The sequence below is a fragment of the Ranitomeya variabilis genome, chromosome 4 (genome assembly GCF_051348905.1).
Source record: "Ranitomeya variabilis isolate aRanVar5 chromosome 4, aRanVar5.hap1, whole genome shotgun sequence".
NCBI lineage: Eukaryota > Metazoa > Chordata > Amphibia > Anura > Dendrobatidae > Ranitomeya > Ranitomeya variabilis.
The window spans coordinates 258483441-258503157 of record NC_135235.1 but is presented as its reverse complement, the minus strand read 5'-3'; the positions used below and the strand labels follow the sequence as shown (position 1 = coordinate 258503157).

Sequence of the window (19717 nt, the reverse complement as noted above, 5' to 3'; positions counted from 1 at the left end):
TTGAAGAAATAACCACAGATGTCCTGTGAACGTAGACTGGCACAAATCCTTCCGTCTCTCCTATTGTAATCTCACAAAGACGGAATAAGGTTGAGATCAGGACTCTGGGGGACTAATAGGACTCGTTGTTTTTCGTTTCGTTGAAGATATTTCTTAAGGACCTTGTCTGGATGATTGGGGTCGTCCTCCTGCTACAGAATAATTTGGATCTAATCAGACTCCTCCGTGATGATATTGCATGGTGGATAATTATCTTCCTGTATTTCTAAGCACTGAGGATTGCAAGACATGGGCAACATTGCAAACCGTAATTGCAGTTGTCTGCAGAGGAAACTTAGTGCAGCAGATGAGACACATCATGCATACTTCCCTTTGAAACCAGAAGATGTCCATCAGTGCCATCAGCTCAGACCTGGCAGCAACCAGTGGCACCAGCTATACCCATCTAATATTCAAAGAAGACTGATCAAAAGCTGTCTCCATGGAAGAATTATGGCCAAAAACCAGACTTTCAACAACGAAACAAGACCAAGCAATTCAACTATGCACAAAAAACATAGGAACCTGGGTGCAAAAAAATGGCTGCAGCCGCTCTGGACGGAGTTGTCACAATATGAAATATTTGGCTGTAAGAGAAGCAGTTTGTTCACAGAAGGCTGGAGAGCGTCACAATAATAAGCATCTGCAGGAACTGTGAACACCATCGTGGAGTGTCCTGTAAGTTTGGGGCTGGATTTCAACAAACAAAATTGGGTAAAGTTTGATGGTGTCCTTTAATATTGAGAAAAACAGGCAAATAGAGACTTACCCATCAAACATACAGCTTAAAGATGAACAAGGAAACCTAGAATTTAGGATCTGGCCCCACAGAAGATCACAAAAGATCTTGGGGCAGTTCTCCAAGGTGTTTGGCACAACCTTCTGCCGACATCATTTATAAACTGTGTACAAGTGACCGAGAAGAAGTATTCCATAAAAAAACTGTTAACTGTTCGAATAAACATGAGTGGTAAAGAGCAGCGACAAAAATAATTAAAAATATATATAAAAATGGTAGAGAATGGACGCTACGAGTGCTAGCTTCCACGTGGATCCACTGGTATCACTACATAGGGCTTTTCGCCCGGCACAAGACAGGTGACCCGATTGCCTTGCTACTCTAGGAGAAGTAATGGAGGCGACCGGCGGTCACCAAATATTGATGGGATTTAGATTTCTCTTTTGTTCATTCACTTTGCATATTAGACAATTAACACTATTTTTGACAGCCTCTTACTTTCTAGCATTTTCCCACACCTGCCTAAAACATTTGCACAGTAGTAAGCTCTCTAACAAGATCAATGAAGATAAAGAACACATAATAAAACAGATTTTCCAATTATAACGCCTCCTCCCCAGAAGTTTCTCATCAATGACAATGAACTTGACATGTTTTGCATTATATTTTACCAGAGACCCGATTTGATAAAATTGACAACACTATTAATTTACATATTTATAGACAACAATGAAGTCACCATTAGCATTGAGCCTTAGGGCACATAAGAGAGGTAGAGCGACAGGTCTGGGTCATGTTACACCTTGTCCTCACGCAGGGTACGGTGCTGACTGCTGTAATTACAGGACAGGGAGACCGTCACATTCAGACGACTGAGGCACACAGCCAGCCAAGGTCTTATGCTTTATTTTTCACTGAAATGCAAAGATGCACGTTTTTTTTCGGGTCTTCAATTTAGCATTGGAGAATTTTATAATTTAGTAATTAAAATCTCTGATAGGCTTTAGAAATTGCAGCTAATTGAATTTAATGGGAAGATGATTTTCAATTTTATTTGATTATAGGGACCCCTGGCATTGGCATTTATGGGAAAAAAAATGGAGAACGCACTGTGTGGGCTGGGATGGCAGAATTGAATTGGGGGGTAATCTGATTTTCTCATCATGGCTTTCACTATAATTTTCCTATAATTTTCCATTAGATATCTAGTTTACAAATACTCACTAAGAAGCCTAGAGAAAGGAGGCTGCCAGCTAACAGGATTATAGAGAAGGAGAGGCCGGTGTGCCAACAGTGCTTATGTAAACACGCTGCCACGCCTTAGTACACAAAGACGGGCCAACATACATGCACAGACTGGTGCACACAGATTACGTACTGGTGGCACAACACGCCACCATCTTCATATTATCTCACTGGATTTGAAGGCTCTTCTTCGATGCTTTCTTACTTGGTTCATTTCGATGAATTATATATTTTTTTTTGATAATGTAACATTGATTTTTAATTGTTACCTAATTTGTCTACTGTAAATTATTATTCTTTGTTAAAAAAAAAAAAAGTACCAGAACGATGTGAAAACAGAAACTGGAGTTCTAAGACTATAATAATAAAGTTTACAGTCGGTCTCTGACGCTCCCCTTTTACCCTCAAGAGATTAATATTTGGAACCAGCTTTGTGCTTCTGTGATTCCTCATATCTGATTCTGGCGATCCTCGGCTGTCCTTCTATTGGCCAAACATGAAGCCGGATTTGACCCTGACAACATACTTGAGCACAAATGTCTCTGGCCACGTGGAAGTTTCGTATTTTATCCTTGGACAGCATACAGGCCCATAGAATTGAATGGATCTAAAAGAAGAGATCCATGAGACAGAGCAGATCCTATTGCGATCCACGATTGCAGATAAGTATCAGCTATACAAGTTGATGGAAATCAGTGAACATGGATGCAAATCTGAAGACTTACAATTTACTTCCAATTTGCACCAGTGTCTCAGATTTGTTGCTTACTAATAAGCTTGAATAAAAACGTTGGGCTTCCAGGGGCCTTTTTATTGGTTTGGGAATAAACACACCTCATCAGGAGGAAAAAAAAAACTACAATGCGGAAAAAACGCAGAACCAGAATGACACCCGAGGAAAAAGTTCCAGTTTCCTGTGGATGGTAACATTCACACAAATGTCTTGTCCCAACTCGTTTACGATGGTGAACGCTGGCGTCGGCTCTGTCCTATAGACGCAGACAGTGGGGGAGATCTGGAACAATACAATTCTACTTTAAACCACCTGCTTCATGCTGATCTACAACCCCCAAAAATTACACTGTAAATTTTCCATGGTAATTCTAGAGACCACACTATTGTGTTCAAGGGGTGTCTGTGGTGAAATACGGAGCTCCCTCTCTATTAATCACCTAGAGGCTGTGGTCCCTACTGACTGAAGCATCCAGGGGGTAAAGTGGCACAATTGGTGAGAACACTAATGGTGGCTGACACAGCAGGGCGCCCCTCCACATGTGGGGGAGGACTATGCTTATTCTTCTGGTCAGGAAAATGGTGAATTGGTGCTGATTAAGGGATTACAATAACCTGACTACCACACAGGACATGTATCACAATTTTCTGTCTGTAACTAAAGGTACCGTCACACTTAGCGACGCTGCAGCGATACAGACAACGATTCCGATCGCTGCAGCGTCGCTGTTTGGTCGCTGGAGAGCTGTCACACAGACAGCTCTCTAGCGACCAACGATGCAGAGGTCCCCGGGTAACCAGGGTAAACATCGGGTTCCTAAGCGCAGGGCCGCGCTTAGTAACCCGATGTTTACCCTGGTTACCAGTGTAAAATGTAAAAAAAACAAACACTACATACTTACATTCCGCTGTCTGTCCCCCGGCGCTGTGCTTCTCTGCACTGTGTAAGTGCCAGCCGGAAAGCAGGGCACAGCGGTGACGTCACCGCTCTGCTTTCCGGCCGCTGTGCTTACACAGTGCAGAGAAGCAGAACGCCGGGGGACAGACAGCGGAAGGTAAGTATGTAGTGTTTGTTTTTTTTTTACTTTTACGCTGGTAACCAGGGTAAACATCGGGTTACTAAGCGCGGCCCTGCGCTTAGTAACCTGATATTTACCCTGGTTACCATTGTAAAACATCGCTGGTATCGTTGCTTTTGGTGTCAAACACGACGATACACGCCGATCTGACGACCAAATAAAGTTCTGAACTTTCAGCAACGACCAGCGATATCACAGCAGGATCCTGATCGCTGCTGCGTGTCAAACTCAACGATATCGCTATCCAGGACGCTGCAACGTCACGGATCGCTAGCGATATCGTTTAGTGTGACGGTACCTTTAGTTTTTGGGTTGCTTTGAATCAATGTCTCGCTATAGTTCACAGAACCACAATCCTAGCACTGGAAGTCTATCACTATGTGACCTTCTGGGTTGTGCAATGTTTGGACTGAACAAGGCTACAAGAAGTGACACTTCAAGTCAATGGCCTGCTACCAGTGACATTTTAGCTGTGGTTAAAACTACAAGTATCTGCATATTCTAACACTCCACAGTACTGGTTGCAAACCACTGACCCAAAGTGAGAAACCATATTGAGGTACAGTTTAAGATGCTCTTAAGGTACCGTCACATTAAGCGACGCTGCAGCGATAGCGACAACGATGCCGATCGCTGCAGCGTCGCTGTTTGATCGCTGGAGAGCTGTCACACAGACCGCTCTCCAGCGACCAACGATGCCGAGGTCCCCGGGTAACCAGGGTAAACATCGGGTTGCGAAGCGCAGGGCCGCGCTTAGTAACCCGATGTTTACCCTGGTTACCAGTGTAAAACATCGCTGGTATCGTTGCTTTTGGTGTCAAACACAACGATACACGGCGATCGGACGACCAAATAAAGTTCTGGACTTTATTCAGCGACCAGCGACATCACAGCAGGATCCTGATCGCTGCTGCGTGTCAAACTAAACGATATCGCTAGCGAGGACGCTGCAACGTCACGGATCGCTAGCGATATCGTTTAGTGTGACGGTACCTTTACTGGTCTTTCTCTTCGGGTCAAATCAAAGACTGAACAAGTAAAGACACTGGGTCTGTGCTTCTTATAGGCTGGAATTCAACACATTGATCCAGGTGGAGGGAGGTAACAGTGCGACTGCAGATTTTTTCACCAAACCTGGACAACCCCCCTTTAAGCCACCAGCACAGTTTTGTTTTTATTGCTGATGTCAAAAGGAGTTGAGACCTTTTTTTTATTACTTAAATGCATCTAATTTGGTTACAAAACATTTTTCAGTTGTGATTTATTAAAGATTTTGCACCATTTATTCTATTGTTGGCTGCACAATGAATTATTGAGAATCATTCAGCGAGTTCAATTTTCACTCAAATTAAATGACAGGAGCGTTAGTAGCTCTCTTATCTGTATTTTTCTGAGCTCCTCAAGGCTAGTTTATGGCTACAGGCCACATGAAGTAAAATAAAGATTCTGTAAAAGTAAAACGGTGCAACATTTTTAAAGAAGCCCACTTGCAAGAATAATACATGGATTAAAGTAAAAAAATTATTATTGTCCCCAAAATTGGCCAACCTGTATAATGCCATAGGAGGTTTGGTGCTCTGTAGTTAGTTATTGATTGAGCAGAGCATCGGCGAGATTACAGCACTATGTCCCCGGTTCATCAAGGCCAGCGATATTCTTGCCGCTCTTGGTCATGAAGAGGTGCATGCCCCTGGAGCGTCTGACGGGTGGTGTGTGCCTCCCCAGGAATATTCCACCAGCTCCTGACTGGAGTAAGATTTCTGGCCTAAGGAGCACCACAGTTCATCATGAATTAGACAAGCCGTGGCGTCATGCCCCTAGCGCTACACATTTTGGAGTAGCTGGGACAGCCCATAGAGTCTAAAAGTCCGGGTGGACCCACTTCTACTCTCTAGTGACATTCAGAACTGTCACTGCAGAATCGTGCAGCTGTGAGGGTGAGATGACCGTATTCTGAGTCCCCATAGAGAAAGCACAGACTGTATTACTGTCTCTGTCTTCACTATAGCTGTATACACAGAGATAAAACAGCGCTGTGCATTCAGTAATAAGCGCGGACTCAGATACACAGCGGTCATGACATCGCTGTATACAAGGAGCTGCTGGATTCTAAGACACCCAGCCGGGCTGCCATAAAGTCAGGTCTGCATTCCCCCTGTAACTGGGGATAATAGCCCCAGTTATATGAGCAATACAAATATTTTAATACTGAAATGCCCCCTAAAGTCTTTTATGACATTAGGGTAAGGACAATGTATAAAATAAATGAAAAAAGCAATAAGTGAACAAACAAAAAAAGCAGGCAATACATAAAAATGCCACTGTAAATCTAAATCACTGTTTCTAGCCTCGCCCCCATAAATACAACTTGTCCAATATATAAAAATTATTCTTACAGAATGGGGAACAAATTTTTAGATTTACAGATTATGTCATCTCTACTCCTAAAGGCCCAAATATCCTGGACCAAGTAAGGGTAAAACAAGGTCCATTATCTGGGCACAACCATGTGTGCGAGGGGGATGGCGGAGGGTTCAGTACCAAAAACTGCAAGGTGTGAAAAATGGTGGTCCTGGCAGCCATATTCCTGGCTGCAGTTGGATGTGCCATAAGGTAAGGCCATGTACGTGTAGGAATTGTGCGAGTTCCAGCATATTGTTGTGTTTATTACCTAAGTGGCATAAAATATCTGTATGTCATTGTCAGTGTTAGCAGGCTTACCATGGTTTCAAGTCTATACATAGCTGCTAAAGGAGCACAAAGAGCTTTCACTACAGAATGTCTTTGTAATTTGTTTATGCAACACAGTTTTCACACTACAGGCTTAAAACCAACCCCCAAAAATAAAAATTCATAGGATATTTTGCTGCTGTACAATTCGCCAGTGGCCCCACCATAACGTTACATAGCTGTCCATGTCATTCAAATGTGTCAAATCTGAGAAGAGACACTTGGGACCAGTATATACTGTGATATAGAGATCCAAAGTGAGTCCGTATGCCCTAATCAGATGTCTGAAAATGGGTTTTCTAATTCACCGAACAGTATTTTTTAGTGCTCGGAGATTTAGTTTTCATCGCCGCAGCTGAATGATTAAGGCTATGTGCACACGTTGCGGATTAGGCTTAGGAATTTCTGGTGCGGATTCGGTCTCTCCTGGCAGAAAACGCACCTGCGGTTTTTTGTGCGGTTCTGCAGCGTTTTTTTGTGCGTTTTTGCTGCGGTTTTCTTGCGGATTTGCTGCGGTTTTTACCCCTGCGGTTTTCTATAATGGAGTGGGTACAAAAACGCTGCAGATTCACAAAAAAGAAGTGACATGCTACGTCTTTTAAACCGCAGCGTTTCCGCAGCGGATTTTCCGCAAAGTGTGCACAGCATTTTTTTTTTTCTCATTGATTTACATTGTACTGTAAATCAATTGCGGATCTGCAGCGTTTCTGCACTGCAAAAAACGCTGCGGATCCGCAGAGAATCCGCAACGTGTGCACATACCCTTACAGCTTTTAGCCAGCATAAGTACATGTGGGGGTTGCCTGGTTGCTAGGGAATCCCCACATGTAATCAAGCTGGCTAACAGATGTAAATCATCCAGCTGCGGCGAAAAAAACTAAATCTGCGAGCACTAAAAAATACTCGGAGGACACCTGAGCGTGCTTGGGAAATCTCGAGTAACGAGTATATTCGCTCATCACTATTGATAGCACAGCCACATATAAAGTGGCTTACAAAAGTATACACCCTGTAGTGCAGCGGTAGCACCGTACGCAGTGATGAGGCAGTGACCCACAAAGTTCAAACACAAAAGTCTCTTTAAGGCTACGTTCACATTAGCGTTGTGCGACGCAGCGTCGGGCGCTGCTGCGGCGACGCATGCGTCATGCGCCCCTATATTTAACATGGGGGCGCATGGACATGCGTTGCACTTGCGTTTTGTGACGCATGTGTCACTGCGGCGCACGCGTCAGGGCGCAGAGGACGCAGCAAGTTGCATTTTTTGTGCGTCCAAAATCAAGCAAAAAAAGGACGCATACGTCACAAAACAATGCGTTTTGCATGCGTTGTGCGTTGCGTCGCCGACGCAACACACAACAACGCAAATGTGAACGTAGTTTAAATGTGTTACTTCACACATAAAAGTTCATAGCACTTTATAGTACACGTCCTCAAAGTTCAATACACAGTTGCATCTCATCTCAGTGCCCATTTCATAGCACTACACATCATACGGCTTTAGATTGCAGTCCCTAAAAACACTGGAACTCTCCTTGTCCAGTAACCGTGGGCGACCGCAGCGCCGTATTAAAGTCTCCAAACACAGCTCTACTCAGTTTTGCAGCTCGCTACACACGCCAGTCTTCCTCTGACCAGTTACTGAGGGTGATCGCACCGCTGTATCAGTCTCTTTACTCACACAGAATTACATGTCGCAGGCACTACACACGCCAGTCCTCCTCTGACTAGTTCCCATGAGTTTCCTGCACCGCTGTATCAGTCTCTTTACCCACACAGCTTTACTTCATTAGTTTTGCAGCCTCTAAACACGCCGGACCTCTCCTTGTCCTGTAACCATGGGCAATCGCATGCTGCATTACTGTCTCTTTACTCACATCCGTACACAGTCCATGATATCCTCCGGATCGCAGCCAGGCACCATATCCACCTGCTTGCAATCATTACACACGCCAGTCCTCTTTCGGGCATAGGACATCCACCTCTGTTCACCTCCAGGCACAAGACATCCACATCTGAGACCAGTTACCGTGGACGACTTGCATCGCTGAGTTCGCTGCAGCTGCCAGGCTTATTCAGCTGCTGTGGCTGCTGGCTTGTGCTGCTTCACACACACAGCCAGCGCTCTGCAGTCCTCTGCTATGCACGACAGCACACACCAGACTGACACGGATGTTGCACTTGACACTGACACACTCATACCCCTCACTACAGGGATTTTAACACAGAACCTGTGGCGTTCAGCCACATGGAAAACCGAGACCGGAAATGAAACGGACTGCACCACTAACATACTGCAGTCAGTTTCAAAACACAAATTCCAGAGCCGATTTTCCCTACATCTGTGTTGGACAATAGCATGTCCAAGATTACACTTAAATCATTTCTAAACTGCATTGCAGTGTCCGCTATGCCCGTGACAGCCATGCACATATATGGCCTTCATACGCCTCCATGCACATCCTGGGGAGTACACACAGCGACTCCCTACCTGTGACATCATTCACTGCTTCACCATTGCAATCACAGCTACACCTGTGACTGCAATACCCCCTCATGGCCTCACTATGCCTCTGTAGGCATTTTGGGAGCACAGACAGCGACCCCTACCTGTGACACGGGTCACAGCCTCCTTTACATTTTTCATGTTTTGCAACCTCGCAACCTGGAATTTCACTTTTTTCAGGGTTTGCACCAGTTCATGTAAAGAACATGCCTACAATTGTGAACATTTTTCGTTTCATTGTGAAGCGAAGAAATGAAAACGTCAGTGTGCTTAAGTATTCACTCCCCCTAAAGTCAGTACTTTGTAGAGCCTCCTTTTGTGGCAATTACAGTTGCAAGTCACTTTGGTTAAGTCTCTATGAGCTTTTCACATCTTGCCACTGGGATTTTTGCCCATTCCTCAAGGAAGAACTTCCCAAGCTCCTTCAGATTTGATGGTTTCCTCTGGTGAACAGCAATGTTCATGTCTGACCTCAGATTTTCCATTGGATAAAGGTCTGGGCTTTGACTAGACTACGCCAAAATATTTACACGTTTCCCCTTAAAGGGAACCTGTCACCCCCAAAATCGAAGGTGAGCTAAGCCCACCAGCATCAGGGGCTTATCTACAGCATTCTGTAATGCTGTAGATAAGCCCCCGATGTATCCTGAAAGATGAGAAAACTCACCCAGGGGTGGTCCCTGTCTGGTTCGATGGGCGTCGCAGTCCGGGGCCTCCCATCTTCTTACGATGATGTCCTCTTTTTGTATTCACGCTGCAGCTCCGGCGCACTTTGCCTGCCCTGTTGAGGGCAGAGCAAAGTACTGCAGTGTGCAGGCGCCGGGAAAGGTCAGAGAGGCCTGGCACCTGCGCACTGCAGTACTTTGCTCTGCCCTCAACAGGGCAGACAAAGTACGCCTGCGCCGGAGCCGCAGCATGAATACAAAAAGAGGATGTCATCATAAGAAGATGGGAGGCCCCGGACCGCGACGCCCATTGTACCAGAACCGCCCCTGGGTGAGTATAATATAACCTCTTTTTCTCATCTTTCAGGATACATTGGGGGCTTATCTACAGCATTACAGAATGCTGTAAATAAGCCCCTGATACTGGTGGGCTTAGCTCACCTTCGATTTTGGGGGTGACAGGTTCCCTTTAAATTACTCGAGTGTTACTTTAGCAGTATGCTTTGGGTCATTGTCTTGTTGGAAAGTGAACCTAAGTCCCAGTCATCACCGAAAACGGGTTTTGCCCAAGAGTATATTTCGCACCATACATCTTCCCCACTCAACTTGCACCATTTTCCCTGTGTCTACTGCCAAAAATCAACCCCACAGCATGATGCTTCCACCACCTTATTTCACTATAGGAATGGTGTTCTTGGGGTGATGAGCTGTGTTGGTTTGGTGCCAGACACAGCATTTACCCTTGTAGCCAAAAAGTTCAATTTTGGTCTTATCTGACTACAGCACCTACCTCCATACATTTGGGGAATCTCCCACATGACTTTTTGCAAACTCAAAACGAGCCTTGGAATTTGTGTGTCAGTAAAGGCTTTGTTTTGCCCACTCTTGAATAAAGACCACCTCTATGGAGCGTACGGCTTATTGTGGTCATATGGACAGTACTCCAGTCTCTGCTTGGGAACTCGGCAGCTATTTCAGGGTTACCTTTGGTCTCTGTGCTGCCTTCTCTGATCAATGCCCCCCTTGCCCATGCTGAGAGTTTTGTGGGCACCCTCTCTTGGCAGGTTTGGTGTGGTACCATGTTCTTTCCATTTGATGATAATGGATTTGATGGTGCTCCAGGGGATCATCATAGATTGGGAGATTATTTTTATTTTATTTTTTTTTTATAACCAAACCCTGACTTGTACTTCTCAACAACTTTGTCCCTGACTTGTTCGGAGATCTCCTTGGTCTTGCATGGTGTTTGGTTAGTGGTGCCTCTTGTTAATGGTGCTGCAGCCTCTGTGGCCTTTCAAAAAGGTAAAGTGTATATAGTGACAGACATGTGACACTTAGATTGTACACAGGGGGACGTCCTGTCGCTAAGCATGAGACTTATGTTGGGAATTGCTTGCACCAGAAATTTTTAGGGGCTTCATAGCAAAAGGGGTGTATAAAAAAGCTCATAATAATTTTTAGTTATTTGATCCCATAAATTTAATTTATGCCTATATTTTTCTTACTTCACCAACTCAGACTATTTAGTGCGGATGCTTCGGAGACACAAATCGAATACAAAAATATTGAAACACGTTGGAAAGTAAAAAATGGGTAAAAAGATAAGGGGTGAATACTTTTGCAAGCCACTGTATGTCCTTTAATATGTTAGTGGATGAGGGTATCCACTCTAGTGCCCCAATCTTAGTTCCCGCATTCAAGGTTGTGCTTGACTGTACTCGAGCTTTTGATTGCCACTGGGACGCCTTGGATTGCAAGACTTTTATAGTTGTATCTCAACCCAAACTATTTACGATAAATAACTCCTTCAGCTCGGATTAAGAGAAAACCGACAGCAACACAATTACACGAGACCCCCCCCCCCCACACACAGTTACACACAATTAAATGACACACACTGATACACGAGACCCACACACGATTATACCGGAAACACACACAATTACACGGGAAACACGCACAATTACACGAGACCCCCCCACACACACACAGTTACACGAGACACACACAATTAGATGACACACAATTACACCGGAAACGCGCACACACAATTACACGAGACCCCCCCCACACACACAGTTACACGAGATATACACAATTACATGACACACACGGATACACGAGACCCACGCACAATTACACCGGAAACACACACAATTACACGGGAAACACACACAATTACACAAGACCCCCCCCCACATACACAGTTACACAAGACACACACAATTACACGAAACCCCCCCCACACACAGTTACACAAGACACACACAATTACATGACACACACGGATACACGAGCCCCACACACAATTACACCGGAAACACACACAATTACACGGGAAATCCACACAATTACACGAGACCCCCCCACACACACAGTTACACAAGACCCCCACACACACAGTTACACGAGACACACACACAGTTACACAAGACACACACGGATCCCACACACAATTACAAGGGAAACACACACAATTACACGAGACCCCCCCACACACAGTTACACGAGACACACACAATTACATGGGAAACACACAATTACACGAGACCCCCCCACACACACAGTTACACGAGACACACACACAATTACACAAGACCCCCACACACACAGTTACACAAGACACACACGGATCCCACACACAATTACACGGGAAACACACACAATTACACGAGACCCCCACACACACAGTTACACGAGACACACACAATTACATGGGAAACACACAATTACACGAGACCCCCCACACACACAGTTACACGAGACACACACAATTACATGACATACACGAGACCCACACACAATTACACGAGAAACACACAATTACACGAGACCCCCCCCCACACACACAGTTACACGAGACACACACAATTACATGGGAAACACACACACAATTACACGAGACCCCCCCCCACACACACAGTTACACGAGACACACACAATTACATGACACACACGGATACACAAGACCCACACGCAATTACACGAGACCTCCCCCCCACATACACAGTTACACAAGACACACACAATTACACGAGACCCCCCACACACACAGTTACACAAGACACACACAATTACATGGGAAACGCACAATTACACGAGACCCCCCCCCACACACACACACAGTTACACGAGACACACACAATTAGATGACACACACGGATACACGAGACACGCACACAATTACACCGGAAACGCACACACAATTACACGAGACCCCCCCCCACATACACAGTTACACAAGACACACACACAATTACACGAGACCACCCCCACACACAGTTACACAGGACACACACAATTACATGACACACACGGATACACGAGCCCCACACACAATTACACCGGAAACACACACAATTACACAGGAAATCCACACAATTACACGAGACCCCCCCCACACACAGTTACACAAGACCTCCACACACACACACAGTTACACGAGACACACACAATTACATGACCCACACACAATTACACGGGAAACACACACAATTACACGAGAGCCCCCCCACACACACAGTTACACAAGACACACACGGATCCCACACACAATTACACGGGAAACACACACACAATTACACGAGACCCCCCACACACACAGTTACACGAGACACACAATTACATGGGAAACACACAATTACACGAGACCCCCCCCCCACACACAGTTACACGAGACACACACAATTACATGACACACACGGATACACGAGACCCACACACAATTATACAGGAAACACACAATTACACGAGACCCCCCCACACACACAGTTACACGAGACACACACACAATTACACGAGACCCCCCCCCACACACAGTTACACGAGACACACACAATTACATGACACACACGGATACACAAGACCCACACGCAATTACACGAGACCCCCCCCACACACACACAGTTACACGAGATACACACAATTACATGACACACACGGATACACGAGACCCACACACAATTACACCGGAAACAAACACAATTACACGGGAAACACACACAACTACACGAGACCCCCCCACACACACACAGTTACACAAGACACACACAATTACACGAGACCCCCCCCACACAGTTACACGAGATACACACAATTACATGACACACACGGATACACGAGACCCACACACGATTATACCGGAAACACACACAATTACACGGGAAACACGCACAATTACACGAGACCCCCCCCACACACACAGTTACACGAGACACACACAATTAGATGACACACACAATTACACCGGAAACGCGCACACACAATTACACGAGACCCCCCCCACACACACAGTTACACGAGATACACACAATTACATGACACACACGGATACACGAGACCCACGCACAATTACACCGGAAACACACACAATTACACGGGAAACACACACAATTACACAAGACCCCCCCCCCACATACACAGTTACACAAGACTCACACAATTACACGAAACCCCCCCCACACACAGTTACACAAGACACACACAATTACATGACACACACGGATACACGAGCCCCACACACAATTACACCGGAAACACACACAATTACACGGGAAATCCACACAATTACACGAGACCCCCCCACACACACAGTTACACAAGACCCCCACACACACAGTTACACGAGACACACACACAATTACACAAGACCCCCACACACACAGTTACACAAGACACACACGGATCCCACACACAATTACAAGGGAAACACACACAATTACACGAGACCCCCACACACACAGTTACACGAGACACACACAATTACATGGGAAACACACAATTACACGAGACACACACACAATTACACAAGACCCCCACACACACAGTTACACAAGACACACACGGATCCCACACACAATTACACGGGAAACACACACAATTACACGAGACCCCCACACACACAGTTACACGAGACACACACAATTACATGGGAAACACACAATTACACGAGACCCCCCCCCACACACAGTTACACGAGACACACACAATTACATGACATACACGAGACCCACACACAATTATATAGGAAACACACAATTACACGAGAAACACACAATTACACGAGACCCCCCCACACACACAGTTACACGAGACACACACAATTACATGGGAAACACACACACAATTACACGAGACCCCCCCCACACACACAGTTACACGAGACACACACAATTACATGACACACACGGATACACAAGACCCACACGCAATTACACGAGACCTCCCCCCCACATACACAGTTACACAAGACACACACAATTACATGGGAAACGCACAATTACACGAGACCCCCCCCCCCCACACACACACACACAGTTACACGAGACACACACAATTAGATGACACACACGGATACACGAGACACGCACACAATTACACCGGAAACGCACACACAATTACACGAGACCCCCCCCCCACATACACAGTTACACAAGACACACACACAATTACACGAGACCACCCCCACACACAGTTACACAGGACACACACAATTACATGACACACACGGATACACGAGCCCCACACACAATTACACCGGAAACACACACAATTACACAGGAAATCCACACAATTACACGAGACCCCCCCACACACACAGTTACACAAGACCTCCACACACACACACAGTTACACGAGACACACACAATTACATGACCCACACACAATTACACGGGAAACACACACAATTACACGAGAGCCCCCCCACACACACAGTTACACAAGACACACACGGATCCCACACACAATTACACGGGAAACACACACACAATTACACGAGACCCCCACACACACACAGTTACACGAGACACACACAATTACATGACACACACGGATACACGAGACCCACACACAATTATACAGGAAACACACAATTACACGAGACCCCCCCACACACACACACAGTTACACGAGACACACACACAATTACACGAGACCCCCCCACACACACAGTTACACGAGACACACACAATTACATGACACACACGGATACACAAGACCCACACGCAATTACACGAGACCCCCCCCCACACACACACAGTTACACGAGATACACACAATTACATGACACACACGGATACACGAGACCCACACACAATTACACCGGAAACACACACAATTACACGGGAAACACACACAACTACACGAGACCCCCCACACACACACAGTTACACAAGACACACACAATTACACGAGACCCCCCCCCCACACAGTTACACGAGATACACACAATTACATGACACACACGGATACACGAGACCCACACACGATTATACCGGAAACACACACAATTACACGAGACCCCCCCCACACACACAGTTACACGAGACACACACAATTAGATGACACACAATTACACCGGAAACGCGCACACACAATTACACGAGACCCCCCCACACACACAGTTACACGAGATACACACAATTACATGACACACACGGATACACGAGACCCACGCACAATTACACGAGAAACACACACAATTACACGAGACCCCCCCCCACACACAGTTAGACGAGACACACACAATTACATGGGAAACACACACACCATTACACGAGACCCTCCCCCACACACAGTTACACGAGACACACACAATTACATGACACACACGGATACACAAGACCCACACGCAATTACACGAGACCCCCCCCCACACACACACACACAGTTACACGAGATACACACAATTACATGACACACACGGATACACGAGACCCATGCACAATTATACCGGAAACACACACTATTACACGGAAAACACACACATAATTACACGAGACCCCCACACACACACAGTTACACAAGACACACATGGATACACGAGACCCACACACAATTACACGGGAAACACACACACAATTACACGAGACCCCCCCCCCACACACAGTTACACGAGACACACACAATTACATGGGAAACACACACAATTACACGGGAAACACACACAACTACACGAGACCCCCCACACACACACAGTTACACAAGACACCCATGGATACACGAGACCCACACACAATTACACGGGAAACACACACACAATTACACGAGACCCCCCCCCACACACACAGTTACACGAGACACACACAATTACATGACACACACGGATACACGAGACCCACACACAATTATACAGGAAACACACAATTACACGAGAAACACACACAATTACACGAGACCCCCCCACACACACAGTTACACGAGACACACACAATTACATGGGAAACACACACACAATTACACGAGACCCCCCACACACACACAGTTACACGAGATACACACAATTACATGACACACACGGATACACGAGACCCATGCACAATTATACCGGAAACACACACTATTACACGGGAAACACACACATAATTACATGAGACCCCCACACACACACAGTTACACAAGACACACACAGTTACACGAGACACACACGGATACACGAGACCCACACACAATTACACCGGAAACACACACAATTACACGGGAAACACACACAACTACACGAGACCCCCCACACACACAGTTACACAAAACACACATGGATACACGAGACCCACACACAATTACACGGGAAACACACACACAATTACATGAGACCCCCCCACACACACAGTTACACGAGACACACACAATTACATGGGAAACACACACAATTACACGAGACCCCCCCCACACAGTGTTACACGAGACACACACAATTACATGACACACACGGATACACGAGACCCACACACAATTATACAGGAAACACACAATTACACGAGACCCCCCCACACACACAGTTACACGAGACACACACAATTACATGGGAAACACACACACAATTACACAAGACCCCCCCCCCCCCGCACACACAGTTACACGAGACACACACAATTACATGACACACACGGATACACAAGACCCACACGCAATTACACCGGAAACACGCACAATTACACGAGACCCCCCCCCCCACACAAACACACACAGTTACACGAGACACACAATTACATGGGAAACACGCAATTACACAAGAAACACACACACAGTTACCCCCCCCCCCACAGTTACACGAGACACACACAATTGCATGACACACATGGATACACGAGACCGACACACAATTACACGGGAAACACACACAATTACACGAGACCCCCCCCCACACAGTTATACAAGACACACACAATTACATGACACACACGGATACATGAGACCCACACACAATTACACTGGAAACACACAATTACATGACACACGGTTACAAGAGACATAATTACACGGGAAACACACAATCACGAGACACGCGCGGTGACACGAGACACGCGCGGTGACACGAGACACGCGCGGTGACACGAGACACGCGCGGTGACACGAGACACGCGCGGTGACACGAGACACGCGCGGTGACACGAGACACGCGCGGTGACACGAGACACGCGCGGTGACACGAGACACGCGCGGTGACACGAGACACGCGTTCTGTCAAAGGATTTAATTTGTCCAAAACATGAACTAAACTGGTGGATATTGGAGAATTGACAACTTCGTATCTGCACACAGCTTTCAGTGACTGATAAATAATGATCAGCCTCTAATGTCATAATACAGGATGTTGTGGTCTTTGTTATAACCCTGTGTGAAAACGGAAATAAAGAAGGTAATGTTACTGTACAGTGAGACTGGGAACGACTGTCTACACATGTAGCAGAGTTCTGGGAACACTTGGGTGCAGAATTCCAATTTAGAGGAATATGTTCATAGAGACACATGGATTGAAAATGGCATAATATTTTCCAAATTTCTGTGGGCAGCAAAGATTAAACACCATTCCTCCCCATGTATTTATTTGACAAAGTGCTCGGGGGATAGATTATTATAATGCAATCTCTTAGTTAGATTTTTCTCCACAGTTTGCGAGAAAGTATCTGCACCTGGATTTTATGCGCGTTACAGACATTTGGAATTTATTAATGTCTCAGTAGAGCAGTAGATGTGAAAATGACTTCATTTTGCCATCTTTTTATTGTTGCTTTTTATCAAGCCTGGTTTAACATTACAGTAAAGACATTTGTAACATTTCCTAATGATTGCATTTCCTCTTTTCGCCTGTTTTCTGTTGACCACTGGGCACCTCTGTCTGTAGCGGAGGGCTCCTGTGGTGCAGTGGGAGACACTGGGACCCCAATAATGAGTGTGTCCTGTGTGTTAGGAATGTCTTGTGCCGCCTCCGCTGTCAGGGACTCCATGCTCTGGGAACAAGCCTGTGTAGCAGGAAGGACAGCCCCTGAGAGCGCGACACACTGATAGGGCAGCCTGACTCTCTGTGACTGGGCTTGTGCGTGTGGGTTTTTTCTCTCCTTGCAAACTCCATGCTGGGAGCTCATTCACTTCACATCTACCTCTGAGGCAGCAGTGTTCAGAGGGAAGCACATCCACACAGGGACAGGGGCAGGACACTGTGATCTTTCACCTGCCCTCTAAGCAGTTGGTAAGGCCAGTAGGAGGCGGTGCCATTGCTGCTGTGCCAATCCTAGCCTGCCCGCCTGCTCCACTGACAGAGCTCCCACAGACACACAGTGACATCAGTCAAACAACTTGTGATCCGGGAAGCAAATCAGCCTCAATTAGATACTAATTAAGTATTATGAAAGTTGATTATTTAAGTGAATTCAGCTTTGGATTCTCTGACTATGGTGAGTACCTGGCACTTGCTTCTCTCTTTTCATCCTATGCTGTATTAGAAGTTTTAATAAACGAGCTTTTGTGTGTTATTTGCATTGTGTTTCTTCCTGACTCACCGGTGTCGTTTCACTTTGACTATTGTTTGTCTATAGTTTCTGTTTAGCGTTCTGTAGTAAAGTTTAGAGTCAGACCCCCTCCTATAATGGATGAGAAAGTTTTCTGCCCATCACAGAGGGCACTAAGCAGTGACATGGTGACAGGATGCCACTCTGGGGGTCAGGAGGGGTGATCTCAGGCTGCCGGATCAGTGTCTTGTTCT

The 19717-nt window shown here is 45.9% G+C and overlaps 2 protein-coding genes across 17 annotated transcripts in view; one reads left to right on the top strand and one right to left on the bottom strand.

Moving 5' to 3' along the window:
- LOC143764254 (uncharacterized) overlaps window positions 1-19717 on the bottom strand; it is a 201317-nt gene that overhangs the window by 45537 nt on the left and 136063 nt on the right. The gene's annotated exons all lie outside the window — the stretch shown is intronic.
- Window positions 1-19717, top strand: part of CASZ1 (castor zinc finger 1) — a 274404-nt gene that overhangs the window by 187426 nt on the left and 67261 nt on the right. For 2 of the 5 annotated variants that reach the window (XM_077249666.1, XM_077249664.1), the window contains exon 1: window positions 19103-19409. The exons of 2 other annotated variants lie outside the window; for them this stretch is intronic. In XM_077249666.1, the coding sequence (XP_077105781.1) occupies window positions 19361-19409 (49 nt within the window). In that variant the 5' untranslated portion in view covers window positions 19103-19360. Of the gene's footprint in view, window positions 1-19102; window positions 19410-19717 lie in introns of those variants that run through there. One more of the 5 variants, XM_077249668.1, reaches the window with a different exon arrangement.